The following is a 20,518-nucleotide window of genomic DNA, read 5'->3' as shown; positions in this document are numbered from 1 at the left end:
TGTTCACTCCTCTCTGAGCCTGGTTCCTGTTAAAAGTGAGTTTTTCCTTCCCACAGTTGCCAAGTGCTTGCTCATAGGAGTTCGTGTAATTGTTGGGGTTTCTTTCTGGTGTTGTAGGGTCTTTACCTTACAATATAAAGCGCATTAAGGTGGCTATTGTTCTAAACTGGTGCTATGTAAATAAAATGTAATAGAACGACTGTATATGCAAATATTAGCATTTAAAATCTATACCATTTATTTGAGGAAGTTTTTAATTTATATGCTTTTAATATACTTTAAATCATATAACGTGTGAACTAATAAGCCATTAAAGTAGGATTTAAAGTTTTTTGTTTATATGAAAAGTCTATATATTATTATTTATTATTATTATTATTGCAACTATTGTTGCAAAACATCGCAAAACAATAATCCAAACCGTAAACTCCTCGTTTCTACTCAAGGTGGCATTAGTGAAGTGGCGGCGTGGGCACACTTTTACCTCCATTTGAGCCGCAAACACGAGCTCGACCTCACTCAATGTTCCGCACGCGCGTGCACCGGTCACCTCTCAGCAGACAGGCTCAGCTGCATTGAATGGAAGCGAGGCGCGCGCACGCAGAGATCACTCGCCCTTGCTTGTTATTAACGTTAATAACGTTATCTCTCGCGTCACTCATGTCCCCGACGACGACGACGGCCGCCGCAGCCGAGGAGCGGAACGGGAACCGCGGTTCAGGTGCACCGCTGTGATTGAAATACGCGGAAGTTTTGACGCCACCGAGCAGAAAGGAGATGAGCACACCGCTCAAAGGATAGCCCCCCTCCGCCTCCCTCCTCCTCCGCTCCCCTCCCTTCGGTTTGTGGACAAGTGTTTATCCACTGCGAGGCGAGAGCTCGGTCCGTGATGGGATTCCTTCAGGAGCGACCTGCCGCCTATCGTTAACCCCTCTGGAGGTAAGGAGTGAAGCCAAACGACGATTAACTAACAAAAGAGACCCGGTGGGGTGTCGGACGGGAGCAGCCTGTACGAGAAGTGCTCCGTTTTGAGTTTGTGCTGGCGAAAGTTGACTACAACATCCCTGTCGGTTAGTTGGCAACTAAATATGGATGTCAGTTATTTGTAACGCACTCGGGAGAAGTCGTGTGTCCCGTGAAGCGAGGCTGTTTCCTACATGTAGCGACTTGACAGCCCCCTCCCTGCCAGTTCCACACATTATCGCTTCTTTAACCATTACCATCATCTCCGGTGCGGTTCGGGCACAGCTGTGAAGGCGGTCGACGCACGCAAACTTGTGGTGAGTAAGTGAGCGCAAACGGGACAGACAACAAGGCTGCCATTGTACCGGATCAGCGGCGGATTAACGGAATTCCTTTTCTCTGCTCTGCACTGTCTGAATGGCCTCCAGCCTCTCTCTCAGCCTGCCCGCCTGCCTTCGTGTCACAGTGGGTCTAACATCTTGATTTCTAACCACTCTCACCCCTTGCACTTGTTAGAAACAGTGAGCTAAAACACCCACCGAGCCTCCACACCACAGAGGCCTCAGTGAAACATGTGGATGGGCCACTTAAACTGTATTGTTATCAGGAGAGGACTGATGATCATGGGTCCAAAAGTCAAAAAATGGTGTGTGTTTTGCTTCTTTTGTCTGACCAGTAGTACCAAACAAAGCAAAAGAAACAAAAAATAGTGCATATTAATCTATAACAAAATATAATTGAAACTTTTAACGTTTTATAAAGATTGAGGCTGATTTAGCACTCAAACTGGATTTCAACTGGGCTAAGCAGGAGGAGCGGTCCCAATTTTTGTCAGAAAGGGCCTTGGGGGGTGTTGTTTGTCTACCCCTGCCTCAAAAAGCTCTTGTCTTATGACTGATCATGCATAGCATAGCACTGAATGATAAAGATTGTTATGTGGGTGCTTAAAAGTCTTAATTGCATCCCACAGAGAGTAATATCGGTTTGTCTTTTATAGTACTCACAGGCAACTAACAAATCCAGGTCTAGATTTTAATTTTAATTTTTTAATATGTTTTACTCCCCCCCTCCCTCTTTGCACTTGCACATCATGCACCATCTCCAGCCCTCCCCTCCTCCCCTAGAGTAACCAACCAACATGTGGGGAGGTAATCCCAGCTATTAGGGTAATCTCCTCAGCATGGCGATCAATAGGGGAGGGTGTGCGACAACTACCAGACAAGACTAGTGGGGGGACAAAATTTGTGCTAAAGAAAAATGATTTAATCATCTAGATTAGGTCAGGAGGCCGGGGGTCTGGACAGAGGCTTGTTGCTGGAAGGGGGAGGGGTGCAGACAGCGCAGGCAGGAGGATGTGAGGGGTCAGGCCATCTCCACTTTGGGTAGCACCCATTGTGACAGTGGGCTGAAAGTAGGGATGCAGTGATTGGGAAATTCTGTGTGGAAAATTGTGTTGAAAATAAGACACTTGTTAAATAAGCAGTGCCCATGCTAATGTTTTTATGTAATGACCTGTTTTGTGGTTGCAAAACAAAGGCAATTGTTATTGTAAGTGAAAACAAGCACAAACACAAGTTTTAAAATAGGTGGTAATAATCATTTCAATTTCCTTTCTTTTTAGTGGGCAGCACTTTAATCTGGGGTGAATGTCAATGACCTCATCAAATGAAAATGAAGCTTCTTAGTCTTTAAATTATTTTTACAAACCTCAGTTTACAATAAAAAAAATCCCTGAAACCATTAAAAGGTTGTTCCCTGTGAATCCAGCATGAAGCAGTAAATACTCAGCATGTTTTCATGTTTCTGCTTTGTGCCTCAGTGACACCAAAAGAGAAATCAGATGACAACTTCCTTGAATCTACAAAAAAACAAACAACAAACTTCAGTTGTAGTTTTTGTTTGATTGTTTTTTTGCATTCAGTGACTGATTGAAGTGGCTGCGTTACCAGTTGGTCGCCGACAGGCTGAGTGTGCAACATCCTCAACCTCTGGGTGGCCACTTTCGATCATAAAGCTATTCCTGGAGACAGGCAACCCGTCTCCAATAATTTGCCGTCTAATTGCCAACACTGATGAGGGAAACTCCCATTCAACACGTGTCTTTGCAATAGGGCACCCAATGCAACTAGTTGTATTCAGGTTATAATTGTATATAAAAGCAAGGCGTCATTATGTCATTTTGCAGTTGAATGGCTGTCCTGCAACAGATATGTCACTGTTGTCGATGGATTTCCGAATGCGTTTCAAATCTCTGAGGTTCTGGATGGACTCTGAATGTAAGCAGTTAATGTGAATTTCTGTTTATGTAGACGAGAGCAGGTTTGCAACTTTTCAGATTGATAACAAACTGCCTACCTAACTCAGTCTTCGAAACAGCCATTTCAAAGGCAGTAAAATTCCAAGTTCACTGCACCTGGTCTCAGTACTTTTGGTCGTGCAGCAAACACTTCAACCAGTTTCCTGTAGCGTTGCTAAAAAAAGTCATGTTAGCACAAATGGCCAAACATGAGCTGCAGTGCTGCTGTTGATCACAACTTCTGTTATCACTTACTGTTTTCATACAGACACTCTCCGCCCCAAATGTTTTAAGCAATCCAGATCATGCAATCATGTAACTTTAAACCATCTTTGAAAGATTTCCTCGTCCCTGAGGGGAAAGTGGCTTTAGTCGATTTATTTCTCATTGTAACATCTATAGTAGATGTAACAATCTTTCAGTTATGTTTAACATACATCCAAATCACAGTGGAGTTAGTTTTTTCAGAATGAAACAACTAAAAACCCCTAAAAAAGAAAACAAGTTTTGAGTGGGTTAAACACAGAAAATTGAGCTTTACACTTAGACGTAAAAACATCTGCACTGTTCAGTGGGCCAAATGTCTGCAGCGGGTGAATCTGTGGCTAAAAGGCGTACGCGTTCTTGCTGAGTGTGCATCCTCTCTTTTGATGTGATTACCTAACAGCACATCATACAGATGGATCACATGCTGCATTCAGAGCATGTGGTGGTGGTCACATTACCTGGGCCTTATGTAAAACAGATGAGAAACATCATCCTACAGAAAATCTTTAGGGACAAGTGCGCTAAAGCTTAAGCATTTAAAAATTAAGCAAGTAAATCTACTCAAATTGCTACTTTTTCCTAAACAAAAAAAGAGAATTATAAATGTAAAATATTTAAACATGCTTTTTTTTTCTTTTCTAAAGTTCAAAGTTTTAACTTTTATAACGTGTTTGCTAATTTTTCGACACCAAATTATTAATCAGGAAATTTGTCTTCTAATTACAAATGAAAAATATTCATATTTATGTTTAAAAAATTCTGAAAATGTAAATGTAAAACAAATTGAATTTTCTTTAGGAGCTTATTACCATCAGTATTGTTCTTTGAGCAACACTGATCTACCTACTGCGTCATTTTTTTACAAAACCACAAAGCAGCGTTTCTTTATTTTAGCACAATTAAGAATTGAATGGGCGGAGAACATTTATAGTTTTTGATGATTTATATAGGTTCCTCAATAAAGAAAAGAAAGAAGAACATGGCCTTTAAGTCTCCGGTGGAGGAACTGGAGTGCAGACACTGGCAGATGGAAGATGGGAGGGATGAGTAAGGCGTTCACAGATCCCTTCTGTTTGGTCCCATTGAGACCAATGAGACGAGATTGGATGGGTCTGGAGGAATCAGGTTACTATCGGCTCATTCTATTCCAAAGAAGTGGTGGTGTAAAAGATGCAATACCCCTATGGGAAACCTAATCCAGACCCTCCTGCCAGCTGTCATTCTTTTGCTCCAGGGTAAAATCGCTAAGCAGGTATCCCCTTACGCTTTTTCAATCCTTACCTTAATCATCAGGAAACAGGAAATTACACACACATGTCGTTACAAATCATTATCTACTACGTAACTTGAGAATTATGATCTTTTACGCAGATCGAGATCAACATTAGATGTCAGGAAAAAGCAAAACCAAATCAACTTCAAGTATGTTTGATTAGAAATATCAGCTTTAGCATTTTGTATTTATTTTAGTTAAAATTATGTCAAATTTCTTTCTGATTTGCAGGGGAGTGATTCAGCCTCCTCAGCCTCTGATGCACTTTTGCATGCAGACATTAATTCTGACTGCAAACCTGTCATAAAAATAATATTTACTGTACAGTTAAAGTGGCTGTGTCCATTATTTGGGCTTAATCTTCATTAGTCTGAGGATCAACTCAAGCTAAAGTTTATGTCCAATTTAAGATGCATAAGATTACAGTGACAGCCTCCTTTTTGATGAACCTATTAGTCAGTCACCAGAAAAATAACTAGAAAATGATGATAATCATAATTAGGCTTAACAAAACAATAATACTTTTACATAATATAAATCAACAAAACATTTTCTAATAAGTGTTCTGATTTACTGCTTTTCTTGGCCTTATTCTGTAGGCTTAATCTCCTTTAATCTGCTGTCATTTCTTTTACTTAGTGGCTTGACTCGTATTTAGGTGACAATGAAATCAGTCTCTTCGAATTTACACCTATGGACAGGAGGCCGAACGATGAGAGGAAGGCTGATAAAGTAAAACCAGAGTGATAGAGACATAAAGGGAGACAGTCGGAGTGAGTTTGAGTTGACCTTGCCATGATAATCTAATCCCTGTCGAGAGTGCTTTTTTTAGAGAGCAAGTTAATGCCAGCAGATTATACTCCAGTGTCTCCCACACTAGCCAATCCAAACCGAAAAGAGAGTGGGTACACAGTGGATCCTCAGGCCTACCATGGAGGATAAATCAACAGTAATAATAACCTATAGTAATTGAAAATAGCCCTAAAAATAACAACTCTTCATCTTTGCTTTTCTGCTCTTTAGTGGAGCTGCTCAGGTAGTTTCTGATGTCTGCATGACACCACTGTGTATTTCTGCAGCAGGTAAAACTGCTGCTGTCTTTTCTCTGTCATGCCACGGATGCCCCCTTTTGTGCACAAAGGGGCATCCACGATAAAAGCCACTCATTGAGCAGCTCATCTCATGCAATGAAGAGTAATCCCTGTATATGTTGTGTAACCAAGTGGAGAGTTGCCCAAGGAGGGGGATGGGCACGAATGTGCGCAAGTTTGTCCGTGCTTGTGACTGTTGAGCTCATGGCTGTCTAATCTTTTAGGTACATTAGGCTGGTCGCCCACAGCACCGTGTGGCCTCACTGTTTTTGTGCAATTAAGTCATTCTAGGAACGCCATAGGCCCTGAATAATAACAGGAGTTGCTTGTGAGCTGTAAAAGGATAATCCAGCTGTGGTGAGATGGAGAGTTGTCTGGAAGGACTGAGCTGTGTACTTTTATTACTGTGTGTTGATCCTGTTTTGCCAGTTTTTTCAAGACTTCACTCTAATGAGGTTGTTCTGTGGTCACTAGGTTATTCTAAGACCTCTACTGCTGCATTCAGGCCACGCTGGCAGGATGGGAAGAAGCATGCCTGTATTACTCTGAGAAAGTCATTGTTAGCTATGCAGTCACACCACGCAAGTGGAAAAATATCTTGACATTTAACATTTTTATGATGACACATATTTCTTTATATTTTTTATAGAAGGTATCTGACTGAAGGATAGAAGGAAAGCTTTTTTTAAACACACTGATATTTCTTTTGTTAACTGGACGAGTTTGTATTCAAGGCAATATATCTGATGTCCAGTTGCTGACTTGTATTGGATAGTTGCTATACATGAAGTCATGCTTGCACCTAGAGTTTGTTTTGAGCCCACAAAACCTGTAAGAAATTATCTTAAACTAACCAGAGGAAAAAAAAATGGTGAATTGACGAGTCTAAAAGACAGAAGACACCCTGACACAAAACTGACATACACCTGCTTGTTTCATACATCAGAGCACTGCACAACAGCGCCGGTTAGCATGGCCATCATCTGTTTACTTGTTCCCCTTCTCAGAGAGAGAGAGAGAGAGAGAGAGAGAGAGAGAGAGAGAGAGAGAGACTGGTAGTGAACTGGGACCTGCTGTTGAACATTAATAAAATAAATAATACATTTAATCCACTAGTATTTCTGGCATTAACTCGGAAGGGCAGCAATATTTAAATGTCTACTCAACTATTTATTGTTTTTTAACATTGACATTCAAAGTAAAAAAATCTTATATCAATTAACCAGAAGCTGGCCATTTTTGCTTTGAAGAGTAGGTAATGATAAAAGATAGATAAAAGATGGGCGTAGCTGCTGTGACATCACCTGTTGTCCTGATCTAAAGCCTTGAGCGTTTCTGCTGTCGCCTTCTTGGTTGCAAAGACTAAGATGGCTTGAGAAGGGGCGGGTCTGACTGTGAGACCACATGCTCAATGACTTGTGTTTGACAGCTGCGAGTGTGTGAGTGTGTGGTTTCATACTTCCAGTTTGAACCATCGTGTGATCAAGATCTACAAATTTTGTGAATTTGATTATTCAGTATATCCGACAGTGAATGACTTGAGTGCATAAAAAGGGCAGGAAAGTGTCTACAGAGGTCAAGTAAGAAATCCTCTTTCACGTAGATTTCTATGGGATTGAAGGTCATTAATTAAAAGTAAAGTGAGTAAAGTAATTAATCTTTACAGATCATTGAGTTTCAGTTGTGCCTACTATAGATATACCTATGCCAGAAATGTAGAAGTCAGTAGCAATACCAGTAGAATTACATGATTCCCGATACCCAACTCCTTTATTAAAAAAAACACTTGAACATTACAAAATTACATTATCTGTAAATAAAAGCAGTACAGAACAAGAAATGTTAAGATTTTACTTTGATAACAGGAAATGGACTGAAATGTGAGTAGCTTAACTTTAAAAGGTAAAATTAGTTAAATCATTCGCCATTATAGTTAACTTCACAACAGCAGTTCTTGCTTTAAAAAACAAAATGGTAATATGTATTTCAGGAGAACATGATACTTTGCATATTTAAATGCTGAACTGAAACTCGGTCGCCTTTCATTCTGTGAACTGGTCTAGATGTCGGGCTTTTAGGTTCTTCTCTTAACTATTTTCTTGCTTGTTCTAAAAATCACAGTAGCATCATTGAACATTGGCTTTTGTGAATCAATAATCACTCCCCGATCATCCTCCTTGCAAATGCAGAGTATTTCCATATCTGACTCTTGCTACCTTTCTTATCATCAGGTTGGGGTGCAGCTATTGCAGCAGCTGCACGAGTCACCATCTTCCACATGTAGTGTTTGCTATGCTTGTGGGCGTCCTCCTTCTTCTTCAGCATGTAAGAATAGAACATTTTGTAGGTTTAAACCGCCCAACACTTTCAGAATTTTCGTAATGAAAGATGTGATAATTATCAGTTCTGAGGATATCTCTGGTCCACTAGGACTTGATGTGGCAAGCTCGACTTTGCTTTTAATTTGTTGTGAAATATCCCTTGTGTAACACTGTATTTCCTGTAATCCGCTAACAACTGACACAAGATTAATCATACTGTCAGGAATGACTGATGGGCAGAAAGGTTTTTCTTAAATTTATTGTACTGTCCATCTGGATAAGGTAAAGATGGGGAAAAAATATGATAGAAAATATCCTGAATATAGACTCAGACTATATTTGCAGCAAAGATAACGTGTAATATTTTCATTTGTGTTTGCAGTTGGTGGATAGGATTACTGGACACAAAACGGTAGATGCGAGGTGAGGCTTAGCGAGTCACTGTGGCTTTGAACACTAGCATAAGGACAGTCACATGCCATCTCCAGTCAGGGGTATGTTGGCACAGGTTTGTGGATGTGAATATTTGGATGACTTCAGCACATGCACACACACACTTGCACTGTGTGCACATATGCATGCACACAGTCATGGGGTATACACACAGCAATGATTTTTCACATCTCTCACTAGTTTGCAAATACAGAAATGCGCAGACGTCAGCTGTTGTGGACACTTCTTTATTGCAAAAGGAAAAATTGGTATTTGAGGCTTTTTTAGGTGTTTTTAAAGATTAGACGGGAGACTTCCAGTCCACAGCAGCAACCGGGCACACAATCAGTGCGCAAACATGCAACGCTGTGGATATTTTCATGCGAGTACACACGCACATCGCAGAACGCAGGCTCTCAGCATCAGTGCCCTGACCATAGGGAGTTTGTGCTGAGCTGGTTGGGACGTCAGGATGAATCAGTGTGCGGACAGCTGACTGGACGTGCCTATTCATCAGCCAGAGAAAAGAGAGTGAAAAATGGAGCGAGGGATTCTAAAAGAAACGAGTTAAGCCCCAGAGCAACATGTTTGGCTATCTGCATTACTTTACAGATCCTCCAATGGGCTTTGACTGTTGTATGGGATAAAGGCTGAAGAGGTGGAAAAGATAGCCGAGTACAGGAAGGAGAAGAGGGGGGGGTAAGACAAGGGGAGTTTTCACGATTATTTTTGTTGTGTACACATGCAGTAGTAGGACACTGCAGATGCAAATATTAACACTCACTAAGCAGATAGGCTGCTTTGACAAAGGCATAAGCTCATACTGTAGAGGCGGCTACCTCCATTCTGATGGCCCGTTTATTCCCATCTGTTGCCCTCAGCTCTCTGACTTTATCCCCATTGTGTTAACTCATTACATTCGCCTTAACCATAACCCCTTAATTGCCACCTTCCAGTTTCTCTCCCATATCCTCCCCCCTCTTGGAGACAGTGTGCCACATTGCCCGTGTGTTAATCTGATAGCGTCTGCCTACCAAACACCTGCCATGTCCAGAAAAAACCCTCCTAAACTCCTCCAGATTCTGGGTTCAGCACCCATTCTAGCGTGAGCGGATCAGCACACATGATAGCAAGCAGGCAGGCACGCATTTAGACAGATGCAGATGCACATACAGCAGATAATTAGACGAACAACCTCACCGCCTGAAAATCATGCTGGAGTCAGTGTTTTTGCTTTAGCCTTTATGAGTATGTGTACCTATTTTTCCCCCCCCTTGCATTCAAAGAAAGACGAGACAAACAAAAGTTGTCTTTTGTCTCGCCTCTTTGCCCATTTGAAGACAGTGATGGGTAGGCCCAGGCCTCTTCGGTTTAACAATAACTCTCTCGACCCCCTAATGAGGGGTGGAGGGCCAGACATGAGGCGATGTGACAGTTCTGGTGCGGCTGACACAATAGCAGGTTTTTCTTTTGACTGCCTGGCTGAGCTAGAGTACCTTCTTTCACTAAAAACAGCCAAACAAATGGTCGTCCTTGCCTGAGGAACATGTTTAGCTACATCAGGCTGCCTCTGCCATGCACTGTTCGTTATGTAGAGCACCACAGCTGCTTTTATGTTTGCCATTTTTTGAGGTCTTGATAAGAAGTCTCTAAAGGAGCTTCTCACATCAAACTCATTTTCTTGGCAGACAAGATCATTTATCTCTAAAATGATGAAGGATTTATTGCGAGATTCCAATTTTCTTTAACCGATTATGATTTTTCCCTAAGCTTGACCTGCCGATAGAGACTTTTGTCAATTTGGTGTTTCTTTCTAAGTACTGTCAGCATATACAAGCAAAAATCAGGTTTGCGTCAATGCAGAATATCATTTTTGTAGTAAAATAAGACTGAATAAGGCTGAGATAGAGCTAGCAGAGTTAAAGATGCACAAATTGCTTTTATAGGCAAAGTTAGAGCGGAAAGGTTGAGATGGTTTGAACTTGAACCTCTCCAATAAACAACAGAAAGAGATACAAATAATTAAATGAGAATGAGTGGCTTTGCAGCCACCTTTACCTGACATGTTTTACCCCACCAGCCAAAGCAGGTGCAGCAGATATATAACAAAACAAATATCAGGTACATCATTTCCCAGTGTCTTTATAACTTCACCAGATGACACAAAAGAGCAGATGTCCTGTTTTTTACCCATCTCCATAATTTTCCTGGTAACTAATTTGATCCTTGCTTTGGTGAACTTGATGACTATGATGAAATATATTTGCCTACATGTGCATTATGGAAAAAACACTGAAGTTGTTCTAAAGTTTATGAGGTCAATTCATAGAACAACAAATGTGATCATGTTTTTTTTTTGGTTTTTTTTAAGGGGAAAATTTTTTATATCCTAAGTCGGTCGCTCCAATAAAAAAGAAAAAAAAGTTCCCTATATGAGTTGAAAAAGAAACATGTTGCGAATATGAGCAGCTGACCTGTTCAAGATGAGTCTCAAAGCATATATTGGACAGGCATCCATAAGAGGGACAGGCTTTTATGCAAACATAAAAGGTTCAATTTTATGGTTATTTTATGTATTATATGATAATATTTAGCTAATGTGTTAAATTAACCCTTTTAAATACCATTTCCTATAACTTCACGGTCACCAACAATTTTATCTGCTACTGAATCCTGTTTGATTCACAACTAAATATGTGATTATGAATCAGCATCGCAGGCCATGCAAAAATGACCCAGTATGTGCTGATTAGCCTTGTGTTCATTTTGCCAAAGTTTTTTAGCTATGTGGAGTTTTGATAAAACATTACTGTCCGAGGCAAGCTATTTTGAGATTTAAAAAAAACAACATCATCCTTGAAGAAAAAGCCAAAAATGTAGGTATAAACCAAGTCAGGGATCTGGACAAAAGCTACATCACTATACCTGCAGTCTCAACAATGATTTGTGTGTAAAACCTTAAAGATTTAGATTATTTTGATACTAAAAGTTACAAATATACCTTCTTACCTTTTCACTTACAATCTTGCATCAGCACTCAGCCCAGAATCCGTGCTCTGTATGTGCTAGTAAGTGAGTTTCTAAAATGAAGTTTGTTGATAATGGATTATTGATCGTGAATTAGAGTGGATGGCCCCTGGGGGCTCATCCTGGCTGGCCAGGAATGAATACATCTCTTCATGCTTCACCTCACACACTCAATTTCGGCATAAGCAACCAAAGGTCTGACAGACACACGCATGTTGAGACACTGACCCGTGGTCTAATAAGTACAGACAGCCGTCGTTCATCCAGTAAAGGACAAAGGTTATTCCAAAATCTCCGTGATGCAAATTGCCTCAGTGAGGTCTCACCCTCTCTTAGCACAGAGTAAAACAACCTTAATGTGAATCAACAACTGCTTGATCTTAAAACAGTTTTTGAACCAAAATATTATTCAATTATTCAGTCATCAGTTTATTCTATTTAAAGAGATGAAATTAAACCAGGGGTGTCTACTCTCACTGCAGTGATTTTTTATATTTTGCAAATCTCTTGTTGGTATAGATTGTTATAAAATCTGGTTTATAAGATAGTGAGTCACAAATGCTGTGGCCACTGTCACATTCACTTTTAAGCTTTAATAGTTTTTCTGTGTAGTTTCTCAGTTCTGAAGAATTAAAGTTTTCCCTTTTGTCTTTTTGGACATCAGCTGCTTTTTCACTCATTTTCAGTCCTTGTACCTGACCATGTTCACTGGAATGTTGTTCATCTGTTAGGCCACTTAACACTGAGCTCACATAAAAACCAATGTTTTGTGAACTTGGACAAAAAACAACTATTGCATTAAATTGTATCTTTAGACACTTTGTTACCAGCAGCCTGTCATGAAAACATATGAAGTGTTCCTACTTCTTTAGTTGAATTTATGAAAAAAATACATAAAATGCTATTTTTGCACCATTTTGGTGATTTTGGGACGGCTATTACCCGAAAACCTGGCAAGACCTCGAAAACTATCTACAGCAGAAGAATACTAAAGAATTAAGGTGGTCATACCAAGGATTGACTTTCAAGCTTGTTGTCTTTGTGCAATCTCTGTTTTTTCCTTAAATACTGTATTTGAATGTTTTCATATTATTTTAAAGCCATTTGGACAGACTTTTTTTAACTGGCTTTTTTCTGAATTTTGGTAGTTAATTTAATTATCATGGGACTCATTTCAGTTTATTTTTTTCCAGGTATCATAAAAACAGCATGCCACTTGATGAAGGAACTTCTCTTCAGAGATCGGGATTGGATACTAAAGCTGTGATGTTTGGCAAGTTTTTGTTACCTGTGCTGAGAACTCAATAAGTTTTGGAAGAATAACTTTTCTAGAGTTTCACAGAGGATTTATTAAACAGCTGTGGTGATTCTTGATGACCAGTGGTCTTGGAAAAGTGATGGAGACAGAAGAAAGGGAGGATGTTTCACAAAAACACACAGCTAAGGTGGAGGCAGAGGATGAGGTAACCCCATGCCACACCTGCGGGGTGTGTGGCCGCAGTTTTCCACTTCTAAGCTCTCTATCTCAGCACATGAGAAGACACACTCGGGAGAAGCCTTACAAGTGTCCCTACTGTGAGCACAGGACAGCTCAGAAGGGCAGTCTAAAGGCCCATATTAGAAGCCATAAATTGGGCCTTTTGAGCCAAAACCTCAGTGACAGGGAGGGGGATGGAGATGAAGGGCAGAAAGAGGATGCTGATATAACTGACCCTCCTGAGCTCAGCAGCCCACCTGATAAAGCTCATAACATTAATGGAAAGGTCAAGAAGAAAACAACCAAGAAAAAAGTTAAGGGTAAAGATGGTGTCGAGGTTAGCGATGGAGGTGATGACGGACCTTTTTCCTGCACCATTTGTGGCCAGGTTTTCCCTCAGGTATTACTCCTCAAGTCCCACATGAAAAGGCACCGTGGCTCTCAGGATCACGGTTGCCGGATATGTGGACGACGTTTTCGCCAAGCGTGGTTCCTCCAAAGTCACATGCGCATTCATCGAGTGAAAGCCCAGCTAAGGGGCAGCAAAAGCAACGAACCGCCTGCCACCATCAACGGGGTTCCTCAGGACGCAGCATTACTGACGAATGAAGAGTGCCTCTATGAGCTCTGTGCAGGCTGCGGTAACTTCTTCAATGACCGCAGGACACTGCAGATACACGAAAAGTTGCATAAACTGAATCACACTCGCACTCAGATGCAGAACCCAACACAAGGAAATGTGGAGTCCCCCGAGGTGCAAGATGCTAAGAGGCAGTTTTTGGAAAGCCTGAACCTCATTTCTGCTGGACCCAGGGAAAGCCCTGCGGAAGTGAAGCCGGGCAGTCGAATTCCTGAGCTGGATCCAATTTGTAGTTACCAGTCATGGCAGTTAGCTACAAGAGGACGGCTAGTGGAGGCTACAGAAAAATGTCTGGGATGGGAGGAGAGATTAGCTGATGCGGAAGTGGCATATGACATAGAAAAAGGCGAGTACGTCCCCTTGAAGCAAGAGAAAAAGAGAAAGCCAAATGACACAGCCGGCTCCAATCTTAAGAAGAGGAAGGGTGACGCAGGCCTTGATCACAAAGGTGGTGACAAAAAGATTAGCCAGAAGGACTCTATTCTGCTGAATGGACTTGGTCAAGCATTTTATGAGGCACTACAGACTAAAAACGTTAAAGATGTTCACTCCTCATCTAAACAGACGAAGAACATCAAGAGCCTGGACCAGGAAGGTGAGCCGAATACACCACAACACACCATAATACATTATCCACGACAGAGCTTAGACAAGAGTTTATATTCGTTGATCAGACTTAGAACAGTTTTGTACTTTTACCATTTATAAGCATCAAAGCATCAATTAAGGGCTGTATTTTATACAAATTGATTTCTGGAAGGTAAATGAAACTACAACTCTAGTACAAAAATGAGTTAAATTGGCAATATATTGTGTAAAGGAGAGATCACTAGCGAATTTCTAAATGAATTACAGCAGCAGTAATTGCCCTTTTTTAGACAAGAATGTCTGTAAAAATACAAACGCAGTAAGGTTACCTTACCTAATATTTTTAAGGGACTCCTAATATATAAATCTCAGCATTAATAATTGTTTTATTGGCTTAACAAATCTTTAAAAAACTGTTTTGGTTGGATTTGTAGATTCAGATTTAGATTTATTAATTGTGTGTCAGGGGTGGGACAAAATATCAATATGGAAAATTTTATGTAACAGCTTCTATTTGTGTACAATATCTTTAGACTAATGGCAAATGTCTTTATTACTATTAAAACATGCTGATGCTATGTTCTACCAGTCTGACTTACCACAATGACTGTCAATACTCATCATGGCAGCACCAATAATCATGAAATAAAGCTAATAGGGCCAATATTAGCTGTTTGCTAATATTTTGGCATCTGCATTTATAATGGCCAATAAATAAACAATTTACATTTAATAATAGCACAATACATAATTCTTGCTTTTTGTCTAATTAGGGGTGTTTTTTCCTTCCTTAGCTAGATGTGTGATCCTTCTATCTTTATTATACAGTCTTTTTGTATATGTAAAAAAACCCTGACCTCATCTGTTATGAATGTCCCCTTCTGTTTTTACCTGCAGATAAAAAAAAATATTTCTGCGAGCACTGTGATTTCCACACTGTTGACACTGCGCTACTCAGGTCTCACCTGCACACGCAGCACCAGGACTTCCTGAGTTCCTACAGCAAACAGAGCACCAATTTGGACATAAGCAGAAGTGGTTCCAAAGCCTCAAGATACATGGACTACCTCAGAAGCAGGAGCATCCTGCTCAGTCAGCCATATTGGAATCCATATTCATGTTCTCCAAGCCAGGAGTTAGTAGAGTCAAACATTAAAATGGAAAAGACAAATGGCTCAGAGGTGAAAGAGCAGGGACATGCTACTGGCGATGCTAGCAGCCTCCTCAATCTTTCTTCTTTACCCATAACTGATGTTAGTTTTCCAGTAAAAACACAGGGCCTGGTGAGACATCAGTGCCCATACTGCTCCCACACCACCAACTACCCAGAAGTACTGTGGATCCATCAGCGTGTTGCCCACAGGGTGGATGGCAGCAGCACCATGGCACCCAAGTGGGCACCTAGCATTAATAGTCTCAAGAGTTTAAAGGCAGGTGCTTCTCAGTGGAGACGCACAGGGCCGCCACCCTTCCTCGAAGGCAAGGACTGTCCAGCTTTGCCTACTCCAAGAACGCAGCGCACACAGCCTCCCGGGGTCACAAACCATGGCAGCAGCAGCAGCAATAAGCAGTCGTCCCACAAGAATCAATCAAGCACCCTGAAGTCCAAGCATCAGTCAAAGGACTCACGACCTTCAGATGCGACACAGTCTAGTGGCAAGGTTGGACTCCAAAATCAAAAGAAGGAGCATAACCGAACAGTGGAGGGTGGATCTAAAAGCTCCAGCACCCAAGCTACTTCGTCAAACAGCATTGTGAACAGCAAGAGTCTCCAAAACTTGCAGCCTACAAGCAGCCCAAAACAAAGAGGCAACAGAGCCACTGTGGAGGGGAACTTCCCACAGGAGGGTTTGGGTTTTATGCTGGCAAGAAATCGCAGTGGGAATTCTTCTTCTTCTTCTAACACAGATAAGCTCCACTCTCGCAGGCATTCAAGTGACTTTTCTTCAGGTCCCAAAGGTTCTGATCTCTGGGCTACCATGAATATGTGGGGGCTACACGGAAGCAAAGCATATTTAGATACACTCCGAATATCTCAGGGAAAGAGTGAATCAACAGGAGAAACGCCAACGGACATCGATATTTTAAGTCTCCTGAAAAGCTACAGTCCACATGATCTGGCAGCTCTCTATCAGCACTGGGGCTTTGTTGATCCCAGGCTTGTTTCACAGGGTAAGGAGGAAGCTTTGCTTTCTGCTTTATTTGCTGTAAATGATCAAAGAACTGAGTACTGTTTAGATCAGGGGTGGGGAGCTCCAGGCCTCAAGGGCCGGTGTCCTGCAGGTTTTAGATGTGTCCTTGATCCAACAGAGCTAATTTAAATGGTTAAATTACCTCCTCAGTATGTCTTCATGTTCTCCAGAGGCCTGGTAATGAACTAATGATTTGATTCAGGTGATATCTAAAACCTGCAGGACACTGGCCCTTGAGGCCTGGAGTTCCCCCACCCCTGGTTTATATGGAGGCCTAATGTTTTTCAATGGATGATGTATAGTTGCCAACTATTATAAAAATCTACTGCTTTCAGCATGAGAAACAGATGTTTCAATGCTCTTTCACTACTTTCTACTTTCACAGCAACGATGCAGTTAAATGGAAACTTTGGAAATGAAGTCCATTCCTCGTCTGAAGCTTCCAAACAGGTATGTTTTTGATTTTACTGATAATTTCTAGATTTGTATTTCAGGCAAAAAGAATTGTAAATTAAAATAATCTTTGCATCCTTCATTTTAAAATCTTTAAGACTTTTCGAATCATTGATAATCATAATTGGTTATTCGACTAGGTTGGTGGATATATACTTATAAAGTATATAAATATGGTTTAAAAATGGAAAAAATAGCATTTTGTGCTCCAAACCAATTATATCTGAAAACATAAGCCCACCTTTACATCATTATTGATTAACTTTACATAGAACATGTTTTTAAAATCCTGTCAGTTATCTGGTGCAGGGCAGTGTTTCTCTTTATATTTGTATCACAGTTCAAACCTTAACTACAGTTTCATCTAAAAGGTAACTCAAGCCAGTTAACCGTAGATCAATTATTTCACTTTCCAGAGCGAAGTACAGCATAAAGTCCCTGCTCACCTCGTGTACAGTATGTCTTTACCAACTGCGTGTTCCTGCTCTGTGTCTGTACCTCGTCTGTGTCTGAGCACAGTCTGTCATTTCTGCGCACACGTGTGTCTGCGTATTGTCTTGTATCTACGTGCGTGGCTGTCAGCTCCCACAACCTGGCTGTCTCTTCCTTCTCGTTTCCGTAACAGAAGCTGACAGGGATGAGGCAAACAAATAATAAAAAAAATTGTTGTCCCCCTCAGGGTAAAATTCGCACAGCATCTCCATATGGTGTGTCATCAGCCTGTCAGTCAGGCCTACCCTGATGCTACCTACAACTGTTCTTGCTTTCTCCTATTCCCCCTAGAGTAATGTGTGGGCAACTTTTTGAACACGAGTGATGGGCACTGTCTGTCTTCAGGGTTGAGGATTTCTAAGCCAGACAACAGTTGTATGTGAGGTGTAAAACAATACTGGAGAAACATGACTTTGTGAAAGATTTTTAAAAATTTCTATTTCTCCATATCTTATACAGCATTTGTGCATCGCTCATTTCCATCTTTGCGAGGACACTTATAGACCTTTGTCTTAACTAAAGGGCTAAAGCCGACCCACCGGTTCTCAAACTGTGGGTAAAGCTACTGCAGGGGTGAGGGGTGTGGGCAGAATTTAATGAAAATGAAGTTGAGATAATGAATGATTTATTGCAGGGACTATGGACTGGTTCCTATATAAAGCTTTTCTAAGCTACCTGAGCATTTAAAGTGCTTTATACAACTTGCTTCATTCATTCAGGCACTTTTTTCTATGCTTAAGTGCTTTTTTTACTAACATTCACACACATTCATACTCCATCGGAGGCATCAGAGTAACTTGGTCAGTCGCACCACCAACCTTCTGATCAGTAGTTGACCTGCTCTACCTCCTGAGCTACAGCCACCCTCAAAAACGAACCAGTTGTAAACCTGTGCTAGTGCTAACTATTGTTACTCACACTTGTCTTCTGCAGATGAACAGCCACTCCACTTCATCCTCAGGGTCTCTGCATAAAGGAACGTAACGAAACATTGTGCTTCTCTTGGTTGCAATGTTCTAACTGCTGAAAAAAGAGAGGCCTGCTGTTCTTCAAAGGAACTAGCCATAACTCCTGGAGAGCACAGAGGCTCTGGAATATGCACAATATATGCAAAGCAATGCGGTGGACTTGTTTGATTTTGTATTATGACTGTTTGATTTGAAGTGTTGAGCATGTTACGAGTGTAGATATGATAGTTAAATAAACACACATGATGTGTTTTTGATTATTTTATTTGGTGAAAATGAGGCAAATGTTCAGGATTATTGTACAAAACAACAGGAAAGCATTGTAGAAGTACCACAGCCAGGTGGAAATTAAATGTAGAGCCACAACTATGTGGCTAAACAGATGTTCTCTTGGCTTTAGGCCCAGATATCTGCTTGTTTTTGGTTACAAAAAGTAGATCCTTGCAGAGCAATACAACATACCAAATCTTACAACTCATAATTCCACTAAAACAGCTGTGATGCAAATACATGTTTTTAACTGCTGTATATCAGTGTCGAGTTTAAGTTTGTTGTTTTGTTTCATGTACAAATGTCTTCTTTTTTAAGTTTTTAATTTCTTTGGTTGAGTATGTGATTTTTGTTGCAGATAACGTGGTGTCACTTGTGTTTTCAGCCCACAATTTAAATAATAATAATAATAATAATTTAAAAACTGCGAACAGCTTTTGAGTCAACGTTTTGAGTTTGCCAGTTTTTATTTGGTCAAAAGTTATTTGTCACTATGCACCATCTCAAGAGTATTCTGGGCAAATTCAGAGGACTCTCCTTTAAAATGCAAGTGTTGACCCAAGGCCTTAGTCACACAGGCCTAGAGACCCTTTTGCAAACCCCTGGCAGACTTTTGGTACCCTAAAAGCTGGTGAGTCGTTCCTGGAGGTTGCTGAGTGAGATGTGTCGCAAGGAGGGTGCTGCACCAAAAATCTTCTTGTCATTGCTTTGGTCATTAGCATATTAATGCTATCACTCATTGTTTACACTGGAAATGTTGATTTGTATGCTAGCACTTGTCAACTTGTCACTTTAACCAAGACATTTCAGAAGGCACAACTCTTACTTTAAAGGTAAATGTTCTACATTGCCCAGTTTGCACTTTTTCCACTTCTCTTTTTAAAATATTTTTGGCCTTTTTACAGCTTTCTTTGAAAGGGTACAGTGAAGAATAAAAGGGAAGCAGAGGAGCGAGAGCAGGGAAGGCACAGGTCAGATTCAAACCCAGGCTGGCTGCGCTCAGCCATGCGGCATATGGGCACTTGCTCATCACAGTGAGCTAAAACGGCACCTCACTATTCCCACTTTTCATTGTTTGACTGACACTCGACAAGTAGTTGGCGACTGTTTGCAACATCTTCTGTATAAACTGCAGGGGATCACAGCAATGAGAGACCAAAGCAATAACAAGGTTTTTGTTGCGGCACCTTTTTGATGACCAATATCAACAAGCAGCCATCCGCCTGGTGACGTGGACACCAGTAAATGCAATACCTCGTATGTGGCCCACGGTGTAAAAAGACTGACATCCCTGCTCTAAGGTTTTAGCAGATGTTTTCACAGAACAACAAGCAGCCCATTTTTCCCTAGCAACTGATGGTTGAAAGGTGGTTGCCAAACGGTCGCTATCCCTGTGTGACCAGGGAACAAGAGAGAAATAGTGCTTTTTTTTCCTGTCAGTTTGGAATCAGTATTTTTCCTAAGGTCAGATATGTAATTCAGTTGCTTCGAGCACAGCAATGCCATCAAGTCCTCTAGCTCTGCTTCAGGTTAACAAAGTTCAGCAGAATCTTTTTGACCAGTGAAACAGCACAACCAGAAACGGTGCCCTAGTGTTTATCTTGTATTTTGTTAATGATAAGTCGTTGGCCATTTTCCAAATTTTAGGTCCAGGATTGATGTGAAAAATGAATCTAGACTCACGCTCGTCATCGAAGCCAGTCTTCAAAAAGGGTCTCAGAACAACCAGTGAACAATGAAAAGTGCTGCCATGTTTTTATTTTTATTT

At 40.9% G+C, this 20,518-nt stretch overlaps 1 protein-coding gene across 7 annotated transcripts; it reads left to right on the top strand.

Moving 5' to 3' along the window:
• The first annotated feature begins 544 nt into the window (after positions 1–544).
• On the top strand, positions 545–19,425 carry LOC146493200 (zinc finger protein 516-like). 7 transcript variants are annotated; one of them, XM_085148606.1, is made up of 6 exons: positions 545–939; positions 8,594–8,634; positions 12,864–14,382; positions 15,273–16,547; positions 16,953–17,017; positions 18,446–19,425. In XM_085148606.1, exons 3-6 carry the CDS (start codon positions 13,044–13,046, stop codon positions 18,494–18,496), a joined length of 2,730 nt encoding a protein of 909 aa, XP_085004732.1. In that variant the 5' UTR covers positions 545–939; positions 8,594–8,634; positions 12,864–13,043; the 3' UTR covers positions 18,497–19,425. The 7 variants fall into 7 exon arrangements, with proteins under 7 accessions (XP_085004732.1, XP_085004729.1, XP_085004728.1 ...); XM_085148603.1 differs by having other exon boundaries at positions 8,122–8,634; XM_085148602.1 differs by having other exon boundaries at positions 545–1,280.
• Positions 19,426–20,518: the final 1,093 nt, after the last annotated feature.

Source organism: Neolamprologus multifasciatus, chromosome 22 (assembly GCF_963576455.1).
Source record: "Neolamprologus multifasciatus chromosome 22, fNeoMul1.2, whole genome shotgun sequence".
NCBI lineage: Eukaryota > Metazoa > Chordata > Actinopteri > Cichliformes > Cichlidae > Neolamprologus > Neolamprologus multifasciatus.
This window is presented reverse-complemented; position numbering and strand designations above follow the sequence as displayed.

Excerpts from the sequence above, each read along its gene's own strand:
- LOC146493200 (XM_085148605.1), top strand. The coding sequence starts at position 13,044 with ATGACCAGTGGTCTTGGAAAAGTGATGGAGACAGAAGAAAGGGAGGAT. Across the intron at positions 14,383-15,272 it reads CAAGAGCCTGGACCAGGAAG|ATAAAAAAAAATATTTCTGC; the intron begins GTGAGCCGAATA and ends TTTTACCTGCAG. Across the intron at positions 17,018-18,445 it reads CGTCTGAAGCTTCCAAACAG|ATGAACAGCCACTCCACTTC; the intron begins GTATGTTTTTGA and ends TGTCTTCTGCAG.